Source organism: Scophthalmus maximus, chromosome 1, assembly GCF_022379125.1.
Source record: "Scophthalmus maximus strain ysfricsl-2021 chromosome 1, ASM2237912v1, whole genome shotgun sequence".
Classification (NCBI taxonomy): domain Eukaryota; kingdom Metazoa; phylum Chordata; class Actinopteri; order Pleuronectiformes; family Scophthalmidae; genus Scophthalmus; species Scophthalmus maximus.
This window is the reverse complement of record NC_061515.1, coordinates 27,954,512-27,977,359: the sequence shown is the minus strand read 5'-3', so window position 1 is coordinate 27,977,359 and position 22,848 is coordinate 27,954,512. Positions and strand designations below refer to the sequence as shown.

Here is a 22,848-nt window from a genome sequence, read left to right as displayed (position 1 = left end):
TATGTAAATGGTAACATCACCTTCAGAGCTGTGTATTTTTAACTCCTCACGGAAATACACAGAAACCCGTCCACTCACGTACTTTCAAGCGGAATAACTGTGATGAGTGAATGAGGAAGTTTCACAAACAGTCATACTGTACATGCATCTTAGCAAAGTGCAGTCTCAATAATTCATAGCTGTGGCTCGCTTTTACAACGTACAGTGAGCAATATGGTGGTTGTAGGACAAAAGGGGAGTTAAAAATACCCTCTACATCTTGAATTTTATGTTCTGTCTCTATCTCTCTCTCACACACACACACACACACACACACACTGACACACTGGTATTCTGAGTGAGGTTTGAAGCAGGGAAAGCATAATGAGAAAAAAATGTAGAGTTAATAAATCCTTGTCATTTATGTTTAATATCAAATTTTCAAGCCGCAAATTGTTATTTATTTTCATAAATGTATTTTGCATTTGTATCGAGGAAATGGTTTTAAATCATTTGGGGCTTCTTGCATAAGCAACTGTTGGTCATAGTGAAGTCGACTGAATGACTTGCCAATATTTGAAATTAATTTCCTTCTTAATTATCTTTGCCAAAGGTCTGCCTACAAATTGGAATTCAGTGGATTGATGAAGTATGATTTTTTTTTTTCATTCAGTCAAAACTGTGTTTAAAGATAAGATGATGGACGAGCCCACACTGCATTCAGCCATTTGCTTGTGTGCCGATACATCTGTTTGCTAAATAGGCGACTGGAGCGATTAGTTCTGCTCCAAATACTGTCGCATAATACTTAAGTGCCACTGAGCATTCTCAGGGCCACACTGTCAAACACACTGGACGTACAGTAAACCTGTGATAACGTACAGTGCTGGCAAACGTGTTGAGGACTGACGTGGATGTGTGAACATTGGAGGTCAAGGGTCCCAAATCCATTCCTCCACTGATTTATTATGATTATTACCTCATTTCCTCATAAATTTTATGTTAAATTTCTCCTCAACCTTCATCTGTTTGAGGTTTAATGACCAAAACACACAACATGTTTCTCTTTGGTATCCTACTTTTAATGTTCGTTCTTTCTCGTCACTGCAAATGCCGTCTGAGGGGAGCAAGATTTTAATTTCGACATTAGGATTCAAGGGGGGCGACGCGACCATAAGTGTTTCTCATTCATTCTAATGATCGCCATCCTCCTGTGTAATCTTATTTCGGGAGGATTTAGCGACACTTGTTCTGCTGCGCTATTTTTATCCTGCGGAATTATTCTCCGATGTTCGGCGCAGATGTTCTCGTCGGCTGTGATGTTTTCCGCCAGTGTGTGTTTTGACATGGACTGAATGCACCCAGCGACAAATGAAGTTACCGCTCGAGTGTATTTAGCAGTTTAGCATATACACACACACACACACTGCGTCCAATGAATCTTTTACACACACTGCGAGTAGACATTCGCGTGCACACAAACGCAGCTCATGTACGTTGACTGTGCCGTTTCTTGAACCTTTCCAATTGACTTGAGCCACATAGACGGAGGTGGTCAACGCTCGGTTTTCATTACATCACGCGATGTAGAGTACAGTCAACCAACCAGAGACTAAGTGGTAGTGAAACTCCCCATAGGCATGACCTCAGCCAAAGCGCTACGTCCCAATACAAAACATGAATAGAGGGCTCTGGCACAGAAAGCCAAATTTATTTGCAAGAGATCTTGAGCAAATAATATTCAGTGGTAAATAAATAGATTTCCATTAATGGGCAGCCTAAAGGTACAGGTGGCAATGGGAACTCAGTGTTTGCTTGTTTGATCCTTACAGTAATGGTACAGGAATTCGTCTTGGCTGACTTTGTAGAGCAACACTGACAATTATTAACTGCGGACCGACATATACCAGAACGTATAGTGGTGTTTTGCCCTGAACAGTGAGTTCAAGTGTGGTTCCCTTTGAGCTTTGGGCCAAATCTACAAACCATCGATTTAACAGCAGCATAAATATAATTCAAACGCCCACTATCTTTTAAAAACACAATTTAAAACTTGCCCCGTTGCCCTTTTGTGTTTGCTGGCCCCCCCCTCGGTTCCACTGGGCTACATGTGACATTTACGAAGAATCAATGTTGTCCGCTGTGGACTGTGTTGTCCCACAGAGATGCGCTGCTGTGCTGCAAAGGTTGCAAAGCAACACTGTAAAGTGTTTTTCGGTCTGATGCCGAAACCGATAAAGTGGAGAGTAACAGCGTGTCACACGGTGACAGCTTGTAAACACGAGTGAAGTACAAGCTCGAGAGAAGATTCCTTGCTGGACTTCTAGGCGCAACGTATTTCATCACTTTTATCTTGTTGTGATACAGCTGAATGAATTTTTTTCTGTCATTTCTTTCCCCTCGTGTTATCCCTTTTGTGCCCTACTGCATTGTCGGCCGCTCTTTTCATTTAGAATAGTTAGTGGATGAAATTGAGTTTTCCCCGCGGTTCTGTAAGACTCCTTTCAGACCAAAAAAAGAAATTCATATTATTATAAGACGCATAATTTATGCTCATGATGACATTCATACAAAGCCATCTATGCAACTCATTCTGACAGAGATAAATTACCCTGTGGTGTGACATCTCTGTCTATATATCTATATCCGATATTCAAATACTAAAGGTAATGTATCTAAAGCAATACCTCCAGCTAAACAAGCTCAACCTCCTATTGTTATTGTGAAGGGTCACGCTACTTATCGATCTCCGTTTATTCTCTCCACGGCAGCAATCAGTCTGTCAGTCAGGCGACGCCGTGACTTGCATGGCTCCCAAAGGGCAACACAAAATCCTTGCATTCTAAGGTTTAACTACCTCTAACATAATTAATGAAATGATTAAAGTAGTTTAATGCAGAGGTTTATGCTTTAATTATACGGTTTTTGCATGAGCTTATATACTCACTCGTAGCAGCACCTATTGTCCCTCAAACTAATACTGCTCTCACCTTGCAAGAGGCTTTTATTTCAAGCGAAGTGTGATATTTCCTGCTCGTCTCTAGCCGTTAAATGGCATTACAAGTGCAGTTAAGGACGGTCATTGAGCGCCGGTGTTTGTGTGTGTATGAATGTGTTTTGAAACAGCAGCCCGGGCCCGCAGCCTGTGGGATGGGGACAGGGTGTGCCCGGGTCTGCCGTGGTGCACTCATGGTGTGAGTGTGGAAGTGGACAGCTGTGATTGATGCAGCGGACCATATATACTTGTTGACAGAGCCTGGACATGTCTTTGTGTGCGTATGTTTTTTCCCTGAGTATCACTATTCACGCCCAGAGGAGAAGCACTCCAGTAGGAAGGGGAGCTGTCCGTGGTGCTGAAATCAGCCGAATGAAAGCGGCTCCCTCGCTCTCCAACTTTGGTGACTTTGTAAGGAGAAGCTTTTTAATTGGTTCCATCCCCATGCCGCTGTCTGGCACAAAGATCCAACGGCACACTAATAAGCTTGAGTACAGTTCAGTCTTTATTGCCTTCTCAGAGGACGGTTAACTGCTCAGGGAGGAGGCCATATAGTGACAATGCAGCATGGTTCTACGTGACAAATCCAACATTAGGAGGAAATAAAAAAAAATAAATAGCACATATGGTTAGCGTTTATTTAAATCCAGTTACAGATATTAAAGTCATTCTTTTGCTGTCTGTGTCAAATTTATGGCACGCTGAGACAGACAACCCTCTGAATCATATCCAATCTTTGTCTATTCTTTGTTCAGTAATAAAAATAGGTCTGGTGTTGTACTCATTGAGAGCTTTGTATAATCGGGATGTCATCTTCCTGTACCGGAAGTACAAAGGTTGTCAAAATGCAGGAATTTATTTCAGTTTGGTGGGACTGACATGTCATGTCCTTGGACTTTTTTTGCTTGTGACCTCTTATAATGAAGCAATATGTCCTTCTGACCCCCGGGAATATAATCATATCTTATTTTTTTCCTTATTACCTACCTGGGCTCTTTCATCTTATGACCCCTGCATGGATGTTGACCCCAAGGGTTAAGTCAGTGGGAGAGGGCCAAATAAGCCAAATAACCCCCTTCAAAACTGAAATTGGCAAACACCAACTCAAAGTCAGACCATAGAACAAAGAAATTGCAATTTTGGTTTGTTCTTTCTGGGCCACTGTAGAAACATGGTGCAACATGGCGAGAGGCTCATTCTGAGATACTGAAAAGTACACGATTATTAGTTACTGGTGATTCTACACTAATGAAAACCTATTATGAGTTATAGATTGACCTCTTTCCTACGCACAAGACTTTTAAAAAGTCCCATTTTTCAGTTGAGGATGAATAGTTTGAAAGGGGGAGAAAGGTCAGATGAATAGATGGATCTGTTAAATCTTATAGTATATGAGTTAGTGAGATTGTTCTTGAGAAGATGGTTTATGAATTTGTACGTTTTATACTTTCAAGGGGTTTCCAAAACTGCAAATTAGTTTCTAAACTCTTGGACCTTTACAAGAAAATTCCATTATGCGTGTTTAGCAAACATCCTCACTGCAAAATGTTCAGAGGGCATGCAGAATGGAGCTTCATGTTCAAGGGGTTATATAAAAAGAAACTGCATGTGCATGCTTGGCCGTGTGAAAGGCTCTGAGAGCCAAAACATGTTGTCTTCACATCGTAAAAAACATTTAAAGTTAGAGCACTTCTCGGGCAACTTTTAACAACTTGCAAAAATGTTTCATTTATGAGCAACACAAAGTCACAGATAAAGACCGAGGGAGCCAAGAGAGTGGGGGTGAAATAAGCCAACACGCGGGGGATGGGGAAGAGAGGGGATAAGCATATGGGTGGTGGGAGGAAGGTCAGGCGATGGCTGGAGTTGTCTTGCTAGGAGCTGGGAGTGTGTTAATCTGGGACATTAATGAGCATAACGAGGAAGACTGAGAGGAACGAAGCTCCATTAGCGAGCCAATTAGGGGATTTCTAGTGACATAGCAATGCCTTGTTGGAGAATCCTATTCTACTGGCAGCAGCACAAATCCAGTTAATTCAGATTATGTTGTAACAACTGTATAATCTCTATGAAAGTGCCTTTAACACTTGACAAAGCATGTGTTGTACGGCTACAACTAATGATTATTTTCATTATAGACTAATTGGTCAATTAGCTACCCGACAACTCAATTACCTGTATATTCCTTTCAGAATAGTGAATTACTTCAAGTGTGTCTACATGTATAATGGTTTCTAACCTCTTTCAAATGCCCGTTTTTCAAAGATATAGTTGCTGATTATTAAACTGTTTAATAATTTCCGGCCTAATGTGAAACGCATCATCTTCAAGGAGACCGGCAGCTCCTCCCAGGCTTACTTGAAATGTTATAGTCTAACAGCAGGTTGGCTTTTGCCAGAAGGCTGTTGTACTACTTTAAAGAAGAAGAAGAAAATGCTGACATTTAGACATACTCTGTACTGAGAGGCGACAGCAGATGTGTGATTTTTTGGGGGGCCGTCACACTCGTGAGATGTGAAATCTCTCGTCGACAGTCCGGAACGCCGGCCCTCGCCCACGCGTATCCACCACTCGCTAATTCAGAGCTGTGGTGACCAAACACAGCATGCTGCTACGGCCGACTTTTACAAATCCAACTAGTCAGAATATAACATGACACGTGTTAAACAGCACAGCAGTCGGCTTCTCTGTGCCACATGTGAGCCACACCACATTAGTGCCATTCGCCCGCCGAGTCTGAAGATGATGCATCCGCGAAACACGCGCTCTCTGCGAGATATACTTTTGTGCTAATTATGTAAGTTTCACCGAAAGTTCTTGATTTCCTGAGCTTTGCGCGTAATGCGGAATCACAGGAGGTAAAAAAAAAAAAGAAGTTTCCTCCTTGCATTTCACCTGAAGTCCCCAAGAGCTGAAAAACCTTTGATTGAAGTAGACTTGCCAAAAGCACTCAAGTCATTATCGGACTGAGAATGAATATTTATTGCAGACTCAATTTACATGTTAAAGTTAATGAACTGTGAAGCAAGCGAACCAAAACCCCAATTTACATTTTATATGTGTATTTTACAATACTTCACCCAACCACTTAACCTGCACATCCCTTTGTCCTGAGAGAGCAGCGCACTCAGCGCTCAGATGCTTTGAAAGGAAGAAAAACACAGGAAGTGTCCCATGAAATTGTGGTGGAGCTGAAATTACCCTAGTTGTTCTGTAGAGTGTAAAGTGACGCTAGGGGAGGTAACCCTCACAATGTGGGCTAAAGCATCTTGGCAGAGCTCTCTGCCTTTTGTTCAAATTCAGTCAGTCTGGATGTAGATCTCGGGGGGCTTTACAAGATTTAATGTCCTATGGCGTGTCCGTGCCTGTGTGTGTGTGTTTGTGCCATTGGCAGACACAGCCCTTTAAATGGCCCGAGTCCTGAGGCTAGTCCTCTGAAATGCAACAGCATCTTATTCAAACTACAATTCAGCTGATTCAACATCTGAATTGGAAATGTGTGTCAATAAAGGTCAAAGCAGAAACGTCTCAGTGACTCAGATCCGCTCCTGCAGTTTTTTTCCTCGGTGGAGACGAGTCGGGCAGACAAAGGCCGACTAATGTTAGGGTTCAGTGGCACGGTCCACGGCAGTGGAAAAATAGAACATGATATAAAATGTGAGTGAATAGAGAAAAAATGAACACCACTGTCAATATCAATGTGCCAGAGCTTGATGTAATGTCTCCAGACGGCTTACTTTATCCAACCAGCAATTAAAAACCAAAACATACCAATTGTATAATGATATTAAACATAGAAGCGCAGCAGAACCTCACATTTGAGGAGATAACTGTCTTAAATAATGTCTCACTCACTCGAATGCTTGATAAATGACTTCAATGTCTAATCAGAGCGGCTGCTACTGCTGCCGATTAATTCATACGTGTCTAATTAACTTTGGCGTGTGATTGATAAGTCCGTGTCCTAAGGTAGAAGGCGATGAGTTGTACAGCTTCCGTCGCATGCGCAAGCAGCTGGACGCTTTTGAGTGATTATGCAGAAGCTTTGAAGTTAATGACGTGGCAAACGTTAAGAACACAGTAACCTCAAGATATTACTATGGAACAAAATTGACCATTTGCAAAACTATTTACAGCAGCAAGTCGACTGCTAACTTCGTGTAAGTCGTAACATCCTGTAATGTCCTCTACTGTTGTAACTCATACGTTGAAGGAATCCACCTGGCACCTGCTCTGCTGTGTTATCAGTGGACATACTGTATAAAGCTATTTCCTCTTTGCTCTTGGGTTGCTGAATTCCCTTTGGAAGCCACAGTAATCATATTTACTGAGGAAACGCAATACACGTCCGAGAAATTGAGATTGTAATCTACTCTGATGGACTCTCACATGTAAGGCTCATGTGTACGTGGTACCATATATATATATATATATATATATATATATTACCCTGTCTGAACCCGGTGATGGATTACTTTGCCGGACAATACCAATCCGAATCAAAGCGGCAGCGTACGAGAAATGAAACATTTGTTGAGATGCACCCGGAGCTCAGTGCTCGGGGGCTGTGCATTCTTGCTGAGCGGAGCATGTGGTAGCTGAGCAGCGAGGTCCGTGCCAGCTGGCTCGGCTGCTTTCTGTGACAGGGAGCTTTGACATATGATGCAGCAAAAAGAAACCAAAAAAACAACAACAACAACAACCTGACCGGATCTGGCAACCACTGTGCTTGTTATCTAATAAGGTTGGATACGTTTATCCGCCATGGGGTGAAATTTAGTCCGGTGCAATGACGTTTCACCGACTGAAACTCTTCTAAATTAAAGAGATTATGCATTGCAATGAATCAATGATGTGATCAAAATCGTTTTTATTAGTTTTTTAACAGCCTACTGGAAAGAGTGTGTGTGTGTGGGAGGGGGGGGGGGGGGGGGTCACAATGAAGGACAAATCAATCTGGCTGGAAAGATTTTATGGGGAAAGCAAGCATCAGGATTCTAATTGAGTCAAAAACACAAAAATATACTGCCGTGTGGTTTACTTAAGCTAATTTCTAGAATACTAATGAGGAAATAACAAGAGATTGATTTTTGTTTTGTTAACGCTTTTAAGCATCAGTGTGAATGCTTGTGAGAAAAATGGCCCCAAAAAGTTAAGGTTTTTGAGAATGAAAAGTCAATTCACTGGCCTTTTCAACAAAGGCCAACCATGAGAACAAGTCACCCTGCGAGTGCCTTTAAATGCATATGTCTGATATGTCCCCCTGGCCATCAGACTGTACAACAGCTCTTAGGAAAGGCAGGGAGGACAATAGAAAAGGACTATTTATTTCAACCTTCATTTGCACATTTTCCCGTTTTGTACTGTAGTAATAAGCAAGTTTTTATTTATAGTTAGTTTAATATTTAATTTAATTTTGTATATTATTTTATGTAGGATTGATGTATGTTTAATGTATGTATGTTTGTAAATGCTGCTGGATGCCTGAATTTCCCTCGGGATAAATAAAGTATCTACTACTACTACTACTTGTTACCTGGTATGATAAAGGGAGACGCTCCAACCAGAGGGAAACAAGGGGCAAAGTTGTTCTACATCAGTTGGGCACAAACTCTGCTGCATAGTTCATCGAGGAGACAACTTTCATAATGTGATGTCAGGGGTTACATTTCCAGCGACAGCACTTTCAATGTCTGCAACTTTCTGCATTCTCATTTTTGGAAATATACTTACAGGTGAAGTCAGCGGGAACCATCGCAGCTAAATGTAAGTAGATGGATTTTTGAATGCCACTTTTAGGGTTTCACTTGCAGCTGTAGAATTAGTGTGACTGTCACTTTTATGTGTAATACCGCAATTGACGTGCATGCAAGAGTCTATCAACAGCAGCAAGAGAAGAAGGTGATACTGATGAGCTGTTTTTTGACATGAAGTCCGGAAAAGTGAAGACTGAAATATTAATGCCACCAAGGTGAACTTTAAAAGGCAGTTTCTTCTTCTTCGCACTTCCATCTGTGAGACTCCAGCTCTGGGATGTGAGACTCCAGCTCTGTTTCCATACATGTTGTTGCTCTCTGAAAATCCTCTTACTCCACACACACACACACTCACGCACACTCACACACACAACCTCCCATATACATGGACAGTTGCACACAGGCCCTCTCTTTTTTATCTCTCTCCCGCTCATACACACACACACACACACACACACACACACACACATACAAATACTCAAACTCACACACACACACACACACAGCGTGGATTTGTTTTCTCTGTGATGAGAGGGATTATGGGATAAAGGAGGCGAGGCCGCGGCAGTTTAGTTTAGTTCGGACCAAAGCTGCTCTCAGCAGCAGCAGCAGCACAATGAGAAACACAGACGAATGTCGGGCTACACACTGGAGATCTGCACAGCCGGTAACACCGCGGCTTCTGGATGATAATTTGAACACGAGAGCGCTTGATTGTGATTCCGGGGCGGCGCTGGATCTGTTTTTCTTTGGGATGACACACGCGGGCCCGAGTGAAATCCGCGGACGGCAACAGAATCGAGAGGAGGCAGAGTGGAGAGCCCAGGAGTGTTGAGATGGGTCCGTCGCCTCGCAGGACGACTTCGCCATCAGCTGTTTGACAATTTTTCATTCTCGCACACTGTTAGCCATGACATGACTGACTGATGAATTCAACCCATCAACAACACAAGATGGGAATCGATCGGCTGGATTCTTACGGCGATGACATCCTCATCTAGTATGCCTTTTTGTACCTATTTTGAAGAATCTGTATTATGACTAATGACCGCTCCCTTTCAGGCCCTTGAACTCTTTTGCAGCAGCACAGGTCAAAGAGCTGAAAGTGTAACTTGTGACCCCCCGGTACACGGTGTCACACGCTGAGAGAATATGCTGTGTAATGGAATATTAATCTAATTTTGGCACTGAAAAGCCATTGATCATCCCATCGTTACCGTAGCCATGCGTCAGCTCGCTACCACAGATTTAAGGTCAGAACAATAAACGCGTCTTCATGGTTTATGGCTGTGGGACCAAAGTGCTCTCAAAAATAAATCAAACCTTAAAATTAGTGCGTAGATGCTTCGATACAGTGGCTTTTCTCGGGCTTAATGGATACACGCAGTGGTGCCTGGAATTCGGTACTGGTACCCAGCGTCGCCTTTTTTTGGTCCCTCTGCACTCTGCCAATGTTGTTATTGGGACTCCTGCAGTGCTTCTTTAATGATCTGTTTTATCACTCAACATTTTTTTTTTTCCATAATTCATGCGCAGGAGCCACGTTGGAGCCATTCCATCCTCTCCCGTCTCCCCCCCCCCTGCTTCTCTCCATTTCCACTCTCCTGAAATCCTCAATCACATTGTTAGCGTAATCTGCAATAAGCGAATCAGCTGTCACATCAGCGCCCTCCATCCCTCCCTCCCTCCCTCGCCGCACTCAAACTGATTTTTGCAGAGCAACTGGCCGTACGTGCAGCCATTGATTGCCTATCTACGGAGCCAATGAGCCGCTTTTTGACTGTGGTCGATTGCACTAAGCAGTGCTATCTCACTCGGCACAGAGTCACACAAGCGTGAGCGTAATCCACCCAGAGCTGAACACAGTGTTTCTGGTTGTCTTTATTTGGAGAGACGGGGGGGGGGGCTTTATGAGTTCAACCTTTGATTCTTCTCTCAGATTATTTAGCTCAAGTTTATAGAGACGCTTGGTGGATGAGTTATGTTCTCTGCAGAGCGTCCTCCTCATCATAAACCTTCCATGGAATCTTAAGATTTGCGATTGAGACAAAAATCGAACAATTTTTTCACCCGCATTGACAAACACATATTTCTATAAACATGATAATCAAGCCTTTTTCCCCCGCCCTGTCCCTTATGTTTCAGCCATAAGAACAAAGCGTCGGGCTGGCCACCCCCTGGCCCAGGCCCCTGGGGTGGACTGCAGGGGCCACCTTACAGCTGGGACAGCATGAACAGCACCAGGGAGGCACGGGATTGCCTCACCAAGTATGTATGATCATAAACACAAGCAACCTATGCATGCACAGTCGTGCAGAGTTCCCGCTGCAGAGTTGCAGTGTGGATTTATGTCAGTTTGGTTATGATTATGAGTCATGCAGATCTCTCAAGGTTCCAGGCTTCCAAGTTTAGGTTAACCAGACACAGCAGACTGCCTTCAGGCATCAACTCAAGTGTCACCGCTTGTTACGAAATGGGAATAATGCTCTGAAATGCAAATTCCATCCATCATCATCTACCGCTTTATCCACTTAAGGGTCACGGGGGGGGGGCTGGAGCCAATCCCAGCTGACATTGGGCGAGAAATGCAAATTCATCCATGAAAAGGGATCCAGTCATTTTGTCTGACTGGCTATGGCTGGTATGGATGGACATAACACAACACGTCTGAATTTTAGATTAGATTAGATGTTTCTGTTCAGCGTGGTTATTGTAGCATCGTGTTTGCACTGATACGATGAAATCCATAAAGTTTAAAACAATGCATTTGGATTCATATGTGCACACAATACACAATACAATAAACAAACTTTAAGTGTGAGCAATAACTTAGGATCCAATGTGCAGTTAAAAAGGAGCCAGATGAATACATTCCCAAAAACCATCACTCCAGTTTAATCACCAGCAGAGTAGAAGCATATGTTTACGAGCCACTGTTATTGTTCCATCTGCCTCTTCCTTCCCTCATGCACAAGGTCATTTTACATTCCACCTGCATGCGCAGGTCCTGGCGGTCTGTTCTCATGCAGAAAGAAACCTCACGCCAGGTAAACATGCAAATCCTTATGTTGGACTGGCGTTGAGGCTCCGCGGAGAGAGGACATTATGCACAATGAATCCAGCCACGTGTAGACACTGACGGACAGGCTCTTGCACTTCCACGTCTCAGTGCTACCTTTTCTCTTAGCTTTTTGCCCGTGTCAATCTTCCTTACATCCCCCTCTCGTTAGCTTCTCTCGCAATACTTTGCACTTGTGATTTCATTGTTTTTCTCTTCACCTCCAAATGGCCCCTTCCTATTCCCTGAATTTTCCCTTCAGCCTCCCCTTCCCTCACCTTCTGTTCTCCGCTCTCCTCCTGCCTCCTCTCTGCTTTACCACCTTGGCATCTGTTCCTTTTCTTTGGTCTATCAGCTCTACAAACATTGTTCTTTTGTTTTATTGCCTTCCAAGTAAAGTGAATTGTCTTGGTAAATTACCTTTGGGAAGCTCAGCCGTGCCAGAGAAGAGTGTGCGAAAGGTTCTGGGTTCATCCTGTGACCCTCCCCATTACTCCCCATCACTCACTCACGAGCACCCTAACCCTGCGTTCCTTTCTTATATTCATTATTTCTTTTACATTTATTAAATTCTCCTCCTCCTCCTCTCTGCTAATGACTGGGGGGGGCAGATTTGACGAGGACGATCGCTCTGGCCGTGTTCCCATAGAAAAGCTGATGGATTTCGAGTTGGTGATTGAGTGTCTCCGTGAGACACATAAAGAAAGGAAAAAAAATAGAGATGGGAAGAGAGTGAGTAAAGCCCATGGTTTATTTAACTGTTCTGGACAGATAACTCCCCTAGCCATCCCTATCTAACAGGTTTCTGAGTGCTTCTCTCAAGTACCACTGTTCTCAAGCACTACTTCAAACATGCCTGGCAATAGAGACATATATTTATCTCAAGAATTCATTTTTTTTTTGACAATTCGGCCAATCATACAGAGGTCCTCTCTTTGTACAATAATCCCACCAGAGTGCGGCATGTTGCTGTCTCTTCGGTGAGGAAGGGGCGTGTACAGGTCTCAGTCCAAGTCTAACTAAGCAAAGTTAAATGCCTGTCAAATAAAGAAAGTCACCTTGCAAATTATCATGAATCCGTCCCGATCACTATTATTAACGTTTTCCAGATTTATTGGAGACATCAAAGAACATCTTGCCGTTAACATGTTACATCGTATGTACATCGTGGTTCAATAACAGAAACCTCAACAATGACTTATGGCACAGTATATGACCTGACCGCGTGAATTCAGTGGCGTACGTGCTCCGATGCGTTTGACCTTTTGTTTTCAGCTTTCCTCTGACCCTCCGACATCCGCGCTCTGCCCTCCTGTGGGATTAAACCCCACCGACCCTGACAGGGAAGATGAGCCGGCATCACAGATTGGAACATGCTTCATTACAGACAGATTTAGTTTGAGATTTCTGCGCCGTACGTACAATACAGAGCGACGCGATAATGAGAGAGATAGAGAATGAGAAAGTGCAAGGGGGGAGAAGAAGGTGGGAGGTGGGGCAGAGCTCGAGACTGATCCGGATTGGTCCGAGATGAGGTTGCATCGCGCCGTATGGTTGCAACATTCTTCATCACCAGGCCAGATTTAAAGCTGCAGGTACATGTATGATGTGATAATTCATCCATGCATGGGGGAAGCCACACAGGTCATTTGTTAATCTGAAGGGAAAAAAAAGTTTCTAGTTTGGTGAGCAACGCCAAAATCCTGTCGTGGCACACAGATAGAATATCTGTATATAATATATAACGACCAACAAATAGAATATCTGGGACTGTGCAGAGGTTAGAATAGATGAGGCAGGAAACTCATATGCTCTGCCATATGGACAGACAAAGATGGAAAGGATGTTGGCCAGGTAACAATAGACGCCCCGCAAAGGACTTTATGTGCAGAGAGGAAGCAATGGCTGCCAAGGAAGCTTTTTAAGCTGAGAGAGCGAGAGGGAGGTGGAAACAGAGACACGGAGAGGATGAGTTAACCCCCCTGGAAGTGTTTTTCACCTCTAAATTGCCAAGCACTCAGATTCCCTGTGTAATCCAATATGGTACATTTACACATTAGTGGTGCTCTCATCCTAAGTGACTTGCATTGAGGCTGAGGGTTTTTTTTTTAGAACTTTACCAACATAAACCCCTCATTGATGTTCCATAAATGTTAGCACATATTTCCACCAGCCATTATCATTAAATTGCCGCCATCTGCTGCTGTCAGTCCCTGAGAGAGAGAGAGCATACGAGTTGAAAGATACTTGATATGCTGCAGGAAATAAAAAACTCACAATTCAATCAAATTGTAATTCTGATTAAAGGATTCAGTGCCCCTTTTTTTTTTAATTAGGCCACGGAAGCATGAAAGAGGCACATCCTTGAAAATTCCAGGCGTGTCACGGGGGCAGGACCGGTGCTCTGCTGTGTAAGTGGCTCCTTTAGCGTAGAATGTTGCGCTAATGGCCAAACCTTGGCCAAGACTCTGATTTATGAACAGCTGATCGCGAAACTAATTCACTTCGAGTTGAATGATATCTGCTTAGGGTTAAAACTATTCCTACGGTAGGCATGAATTCATTGATTGAAATGTTTTAATGCACCCTCCATCAGCCCGTAGAGCAGGTCCGATCCCCGTTACAGTCATTGTGCCCACTACCAGCGACATGTCCTGTCACTATTTGCTGAGTCACTCTGCGTCACTCTGGCTAAGTCGGAAGCCAATAGTCTGAACTGCACTCTGAGGGGAATCGATGTCGCCTCCTCCGTGTTTGCCTCACTCTGTGACTAAATGAATGTTTGGGTTGCTGCTCACCGTCTTCCCCCCTTCTACCGTATTCTCCAGCCAAGTGTCCCAGAGCAGCTCCCTGGAGGAGGTTCACCTGGATGGGGTGCCCCCCGCCCCGCGCCTGGTAGAGATGAGACGCGACCCGGTCCTGGGCTTCGGCTTCGTGGCAGGCAGCGAGAAACCAGTGGTGGTCCGCTCTGTCACGCCAGGTGAGCGTAACACACATTTCCATTTACTGTCTAGACTCATTTGCTCTGAGCTGAGTGTGCTAATCAGTGCAAAGAGTTGCTGCATTGATTGTTTAGAGGGGAACCATGGAAACTGTTGGCTCCTCCTGCCCCTGATGAAACAAGTGAGTAGTATCGACCCATTCACGGAAAATAAGTCAACACAAACTCATGTTTTTTTCCTGGAAGTTGTGTTTATTATGGGCGAATGCGCTCCCGTGGCTGCACAGGCGCACACAGTGATTAGGAGAATCAATCTGTGCTGAATTCCAAGCAGACAATTGATCCAATACATTTTCCATTTAGAGTGGTTAGCCACATTTATATGCACACGATCACATATACACACAGCGTTCGGTAGACAGACAGAAACACTCTTTGATAGAGCAGTGGTTTGATCAGCTGTGGCTTGTTTGCATGTGTGTGTGTGTGTCTGTGTAGGTGGTCCATCAGAGGGGAAGCTGTTGCCAGGCGATGAGATCATCATGATTAACGATGAGCCCGTCAGCTCAGCTCCCAGAGAACGAGTCATCGACCTCGTCAGGTACGTACAAAAACCTGATCACAAAACAGTCTGACCCAAACCATTCACTGCAAGTTATTCATAGCTAAACTGCACAGGGCCAAAAGGCATGCAAAGTTATTCTTGTTCTACTTTAGATCAGATTGCCTTAAAAATGACCTTCATATTCCAATCAAACCAGTTTAAAATTGCAGATTGGACAGTTATAATAGATGAAAAAAAAAACTGTGTTGTTGTGTCAGTGCCACAGTCACAATTAAACAAAGTCATTATCATTAATTTGCCTTTAAAATCATCATTAATATTACAAAACTGTGTAAAACTTCTTGCCAAGTATTAGTAATGCTTTCCACTCGTCAGTTAATACCTCGTAGAGTTCTGCTCATCAGGCAAACATAATGCGGTAAATATCCATCATTTATGAAGAAAAAGTTATAATTGTTGTGCTAATTCAGTGCACACAGCTTTTTTTTCGGTGACTAAAGTCAGTTTTCAGTTGGCAGGAAACGCTGTCAGGTTATTTTTTTAATGGGAAAATAATCTGTGCGTGTACTTGTATGATTCTGGATTTAACTGTGTCTTCTCGTAAGTGGCGATTGCCAGAGGCGTCTCATTCCACTTCACCAGAGCTAATCGAGTTGCTGCTGTTTGTCTGCCACCGTAGATCACTGTGACTGTTGTCTTCCGATCATTCTGTTGACTCAACTTGAGTTGCTGTGTGTTCTTGTGTTCAGGAGCTGCAAAGAATCGATCGTGTTGACTGTTATCCAACCGTATCCTGTGAGTAGATCAGCTCTTGCAAATCTTTTGGAACAGACCGCGGGGATTGTTCTCCATGAATAGGACACCGTTTTCTAGAAGGGCTGATAATGCTGAAATTTAAAATACGAGAGGAGGAATACCCTGTGCATATTGGTTTATCTGAATACAGTGGGGCCCTCTTTCTCTCCTGAAGGCCCAATTTACATTTTACAACCCATTAATTCACTATTGATACCTTTACATAATGTTCAGATGTCCAAGAAGGTGGTTACGATGATGAGTAATGTCCTGTTGCTCGTCCCAGGGATGCTATAAGTGCTACAAATCATCTGAAATCTCACGTTCCATTATCCTGAAATCTAAAATCATCTCCATGAAGGACACTGTCTGCCCTTGCAAGCATATTTGGCACCTCTAATCTTCCGTTTAATGCTGGACTCTCCTTAAACTCTCCCCTGCATTCAAAGACAATGATGATTTTCGTTGGTTGTTGTTTTTTTTCAACAAATCCGTGATGTGTTTTTAATCAAGTTTCTATTATTACATGTGTTAATATGCTGAAACCTGTATTTTTCCCCGCCCTCTTCGTTTGACCATGTGCTCATGCTTCTCTTTATCTCCCTCCCTCCATCTGTCTGCCTCTTTCTTCCCTCGTCCCTCTTCTGTCCCTCATCTCCGTCTCTCTTTCTGGACGCTTGCCTCCTAGTCCCCTAAATCAGCGTTCATCAGTGCAGCCAAAAAAGCCATGCTCAAGTCCAATCCGGTCAAAGTGCGCTTTGCAGAGGAGGTCATAATAAACGGCCAGGTTCCAGTCAGTTCCAACACACGCACATGCACACACACACACACACACGCTTATGTATGACCTATATAGGCAATGCCAGATGGTCGCAACTCACCACACAACCCCGACAATGCAGTGTGCCAGATTAATAAGTCAATCACAAAATTGAAATGAAACCAACTCACCTGTTTTCCGTTAACGTGGCCACAAACGCTCAGCATGAAAAAGACTGATCACTCTCCTCCTTCGCAGAACCCGGTGAAGGACAATTCTCTTCTGTTCATGCCAAATGTCCTGAAGGTCTACCTGGAGAACGGGCAGACAAAGTCTTTTCGCTTTGACAGCAATACCTCTATCAAGGTGCGTGTGGTGTGTGTGTGGTGTGTGTTCCACCCCTTAAGGCACGCTCAACAAAATTAGCAGTCTCTGCAGTATCTATAATAACAAAGGGAGAAATTAATTTGGAGTGCAAATTAGTGTGTCTTGATACACTCACACAGACCATGAAATTCAATCACTTTTTCAGTTCCGTTTGTTTGAGCACATCGCTCAGGCAAAGGGCATGCTCTCATTTGTATTTGGGTAATGCACATTTGTATATAGACAATATTTATATATTTGCCAGATTTTTTTTTTTATCCACCTATGCATGATGTAAGGGTTATATTTGAAATCTGTTAGATTGCCCTCCTGCAGGCCTAATTATAATTAGTTAAGGAGGCATAAATGGTTCACGGGTTAATATGACAGTAAGTCCCAAGCGTGCTTTACTGAGGAAGTACGACAGAGAAAAAGAGATATGTAGTACAGATAATTGACAGGCCTGTTGGTAGCAATAGAACCTTATTAACCATCATATTTTGACGTTGTTTTGATCGTCTCTCACACCCGGGAGAAACTACTGAAAAATGTAAGAGTCAACACTGTTCTGGCTTCTCTCAGGACGTGATCTTGACCCTGCAAGAGAAGCTGTCGATCAAGTGCATTGAGCACTTCTCGCTCATGTTGGAGCACAGGGCCGAAGGCTCTGCCAGCAAACTGCTTCTCTTGCACGAACAGGAGATGCTTACTCAGGTAGGGGCTGTTTGTCTTTTCGTTCACTTTCTTCGTCTCCTTTGCTGTCTGACACAAACACAAACATGCACATATACGCACACACAACTTGCACACACACACATTTCCTACTCGGTATTCAAGCAGGATTTGGACCTCGGTGTCAATTTATCAGCCCTGGCACAGCAGGGGCGACAGCTCCCATTACACCTACCCTCCCTCACACGTGTGCGCACACACACAAATGCGCAAACGCCACACACACATATTCATCCACAGTGCCCGCTACATTCTAATGAGGTTGCAGTATCGCAAGAGGACAATTTTAATATTCATACCGCACAGTTCAAGCTCTGCATTTGCCCAACACACACACACACACACACACACACACAGTGGTAGATGAAAGTTTAAGAGTAACACTTCTAATTCTAATTCTATTCTGTAGTACTCTACCGTGTATTCAGTACTTTTACTTGGCACTCAGTAGAGCGCATCATAGAAAAAGAAAAGAAAACAGGAAGTAGTCTGATAATCTGCATGAAATCGTACAAAGTCAAATTATTTTCTGATAAACTGAGCCGTGACCCATCCTTCCTCTAAGTTTGGTGCAAATTGGTTCTGTACTTTTGTGTCGTCCTGCTGACAAAATCAAACAGACGCGGGTGAAAATAAAACCTCTTTCATAAATTATATTGTTATATGTTATCATTTTCCTTCTTTTTTTTCCCCGACTTTTTCCTCTTCTCTTTCGCTCCCTTGCTCCCCTCCTCTGCCTCTATGATCCTAGGTGACCCAGAGGTCCGGCTCTGACAAGATGAAGTGTTTCTTTAGAATCAGCTTCGTGCCGAGGGATCCCGTGGAGCTGCTGCGGAGGGACGCCGTGGCGTTTGAATACCTCTATGTGCAGGTGCCCAGAATCCACCCGCCTGTGATTTGAATTATTTCAGTAACTTATTATTACAGTAAAACCTGTTGATTAAGCAGAATAGTGGTGATCAACTTTGACAGGGCCACAGTCCAACAGATTTCTTTGGAAATGACTAGAATGTTGACAGAATTATTAACGAAAGACAAATCCTCATTTCTAAATAAAGTTCTTCAGTAAACCCACTCTTTTCTTGGTAAAATTATAAATCACTTCCCTAGAGGATTCTCTGATAATTAGTCAGTGAAATAGCCTTAGAGAAGGTAATCTAATCGTCTTTTTTTGTCAGAGTTCACCATGTTGTGCTTCCGACCAGGGATTGGAATATGTTTTCCTTTGAAGAAATCTCAAGCCACGAAGGTTGAGAACAACTTATTTCGACTCAGCGGGCGATGCATTGTTGCTTGAATTGCTTCACGGAAAGAGATGAAATGCAATTCACAAGGTCAAAGACCCCCGTATGTAACTTTGCGCTCCTGCTTTTCCTCTAGAGCTGTAACGATGTGGTCTTGGAGCGGTTTGGCCCGGAGCTGAAGTACGATGCTGCGCTGCGATTGGCCGCGCTGCAGATGTACATCCTCACCATGACAACCAGACAGAGCCAGAAGGTGTCCCTCAAATACATCCAGTGAGTCGATGTGTGAAATTTGACACTATTAACATGATGTGTAATGTTAAAACGTTGTACAGCCTGGAGCTGCGCCTTCAATAATAGAGGACACAAGAAGATTATCAGGGATAGATGCAAGACATCTTTTGCAGACCATTCAGATCACATCATATAAATACGTTAATCTGAATGAATGTAGAGTTTTAATAGGAATTGTGGAACTCAAATATAACAGATTGCTCAAAGAATTGAATATTCTGTTGACAATATTGTCGCCGTGGCTTGCCAGTGTCCTGAAAGAGGACTTTCTAGATTGTACGCTGTGTTTGGTATCTTTCAGCTCAGCCACTATTACATCTCAGCAGTCGTAAATAAGGTGTGTGCACTTTCCACGGAGTTTCCATTACTGACAGCGTGTAGGAGAGTAAACACACAATTTCTAGCCTTTGACTTCCAAGTACTTATCCCAGGTGAACCAATCTCTCCACAACAGAAAGGAGTGGGGTCTGCCGCTGTTCCTGCCTCCTGCCGTGCTGTCCACCATGAAGGAGAAAAACATCAGAAAGGCTCTGACACACATCCTCAAAACCAACCAGAACCTCGTGCCTCCAGGGAAGAAAGTGAGCAGCTCTCTTTGTCTGTCCTTGCCCTTGTTAATACACTTTTGACACGTACACGCGCGTGCACAAAAACACTTTTTGTCTTCTGATGCGATACCTTAAAATAGCATCGCTTCCGTGCTCAACCTTGCGAGGGGTTCTCACCCTTGTCAACCCCAGACCCTTTGTGGAGCCAGACCTTGAATGATAATGCGGACAACAAGCATTTTCAAATTGTGTGCATAATCAGATATTCATATTCACACACACGTACACACACGTCCCACGTCCAGGTGCCATTGACCCGACGTCACTCGAACTGTCTTAGCTCTTTGTGTTTTGATAACACAGGCAGCTGCTGGTTCTGTTAACTGACACAGGCAATTGAGCAGCACGGCCTCAGCCTAAATTAACGATTCACTATCAGTTATCATGCAAATGACGTGAGCTTTGGAACTGAGTCAGAGGGGTTTGCGAGAAAAACAAAACCAGTGCGAATATTAAGGCAGCAACACTTCATTTGTGGGGTCCTACTGTAATAAATGGACCACGGCGTCATTGGATACATAAACTGTAGTTTATTTTGAGTCAGTGCTACTTACACTAAACTGCCGAATGAGTATTAATCATGGCTGAATGTTATTTTCTCCTGACTTCTGAGAACTACAGCGCCCAGGGACTTTTAGGAAATTGTTCAGCCTTTTATTTTAATTTTATGACGAGTATGAGTGTGTGGTATGACATCATTCCGATTCTGAGAGAGTTTTTTTCTTTTCTTTTTCCTCCAAGGGTATCCATAGTTCATATTAGTATATGACATCATAATTCTCTCGGCGTGTCTGAGCTCCATCTGTCCGGATTTTTACTATGTAATAACTTGAATAATTATGATGAAATATGCCTTTTTCTCAATCAGTTTCACATCCCACAGCTGACATACCCACTAATAATGGAAATAGTTATTATAGCCATGTTTGTGCCCCCAACATCCATCAGAGTTTGCACAAAACCCTCATGCACCCTTAAAAAGTGTTGCAGATTCATCATTTGTATTCACATCGGCAGTTGGTATCTAGTCGATTCATTAAGGGCGAAATACAGCCGGGCAGCAACATGCAATTCAACACGTTGATGCTCCAAATCGGCCATCTCATTACAGTGTTGAAGTCGTATCCCTTGGCCCTCGTCAAAAGAGGCTGCACACTCGGTTTTGTGCGAGAAATTCATAAAGGCCAAATTGCGTTTTAATGGGGATGTGTGGTTTCAGCTACCAAGGTCAGCCTGTTTTTGAGACCAATAGTGAGGAAAAATATACTGTGGACTATTCTACTATTCTACTACTGCTATAGAATATTCTAAACGGTTATAAAGTCAGCGTGATATATGAAACATAACTGCACTGTCATTCTTATTCGACTGCTTTTGCATTGCGTTGCCTGAGCGTGTGCTGCTGAAATATAAGGCCACCAACGATCTTTTTTTTCAATATGACGATTGGATATACTTTGTACATTTCTTATGACAGTGCTGGCCTTAGTTTGAATTTTAAAAACCGTTGACGCCAAAGGGCTGGAGAGTTCACACGTCCGCAACAGCACGTCATAAAGAGCACTGCGGTGATGCCGCTCCTCAGAGTTTGATCCGATTTAAATTATGTGATGGGACATAATGGAAAGTCAGTGGTCCACATCAAAAATGGCTTGAGATTGCTTTACATCCTGACGCGAGGAGGCAAATGCTTCTGTTCAGTTTGAAGTGATTTCATTTGAGATGCTTACTAATGCACATTCCTCCTCTCTGCGCAGCTGACTGCTTTGCAGGCCAAGGTGCATTACCTGAGGTACCTCAGTGAACTCAGACTCTACGGAGGGAGGGAGTTCAAATCAATACTTTTGGTGAGGCCATTAGTTCGGGAAATGCTATGTGAAGAAAGTTCAGTTTGCTCAGACTCCTTGATTAGGTTGTGAATTGCTCACAAGTCTCCGATGCATACGCTTGACTCTCCGTAGCAAGGGGAGAAACAGACAGAGGTGACGCTGTTGGTCGGCCCGCGTTACGGCATCAGTCACGTTATCAACGCCCGCACCAACCTGGTGGCGCTGCTGGCCGACTTCAGCCACGTCAACCGCATCGAGATCCTCACTGAGGATGAGACCGATGTCCGGCTGGAGCTGCATGTCCTGGATGTCAGGGTGAGTTTATTTTTTTCGTCTGAGAGCAGAAGCACCAGCAAACATTATTTTGTCTGACACAATTTTTTAATCATCTATTGATTTTCCTCTATCTTTTTTTTTCTTTTACAGCCCATCACACTCATCATGGAGTCAAGTGATGCAATGAACCTGGCCTGCCTAACAGCGGGCTACTATCGCCTCCTAGTGGACTCGAGGAGATCTATCTTCAGCATGGCCCACTGCAATAGCACTGGAGGGGATGACACTTGTGAGTGATTATTAACTGTGTGTCTAGATAGTATATGTTTAAAAAGAAAATGAAAACATCGATCCCTCATATAAGATTTTGGCTATTCATACATAATAGATGCAAACATAAAAATGGAACCTCACAGAAAACGATTTGTGGCAGAGTGTATGTTTTTCTGATTGAGGCCATTCGCTTCTCTGTGCTGATTTAAAATGCAACAAAATAATGTCTGAAGGGCAGATAACCATCATTATGTTTGGCCAATGCCTTTGTCCATGACAAAAGGAAATACATAAATGAACAGAGATGAAGACTCTCACTCTGATACATTTTGAAAAAGAGAACAACTCGAGGCAAGATTGAATTGCTTAAAAATGCA

At 43.3% G+C, this 22,848-nt stretch overlaps 1 protein-coding gene across 6 annotated transcripts in view; it reads left to right on the top strand.

Moving 5' to 3' along the window:
• Nucleotides 1-22,848, top strand: part of LOC118301182 (FERM and PDZ domain-containing protein 4-like) — a 53,545-nt gene that overhangs the window by 24,728 nt on the left and 5,969 nt on the right. For 2 of the 6 annotated variants that reach the window (XM_035626439.2, XM_035626474.2), the window contains exons 2-14: nt 10,876-10,998; nt 14,617-14,768; nt 15,228-15,330; nt 16,044-16,089; nt 16,778-16,882; nt 17,108-17,215; nt 17,798-17,929; nt 18,699-18,818; nt 19,328-19,464; nt 19,940-20,066; nt 21,851-21,940; nt 22,055-22,237; nt 22,349-22,487. In XM_035626439.2, coding sequence (XP_035482332.2) covers nt 10,876-10,998; nt 14,617-14,768; nt 15,228-15,330; nt 16,044-16,089; nt 16,778-16,882; nt 17,108-17,215; nt 17,798-17,929; nt 18,699-18,818; nt 19,328-19,464; nt 19,940-20,066; nt 21,851-21,940; nt 22,055-22,237; nt 22,349-22,487 — 1,565 coding nt within the window. Of the gene's footprint in view, nt 1-8,687; nt 8,741-9,504; nt 9,731-10,875; nt 10,999-14,616; nt 14,769-15,227; nt 15,331-16,043; nt 16,090-16,777; nt 16,883-17,107; nt 17,216-17,797; nt 17,930-18,698; nt 18,819-19,327; nt 19,465-19,939; nt 20,067-21,850; nt 21,941-22,054; nt 22,238-22,348; nt 22,488-22,848 lie in introns of those variants that run through there. The other 4 variants (XM_047332896.1, XM_035626465.2, XM_035626446.2 and 1 more) reach the window with 4 other exon arrangements.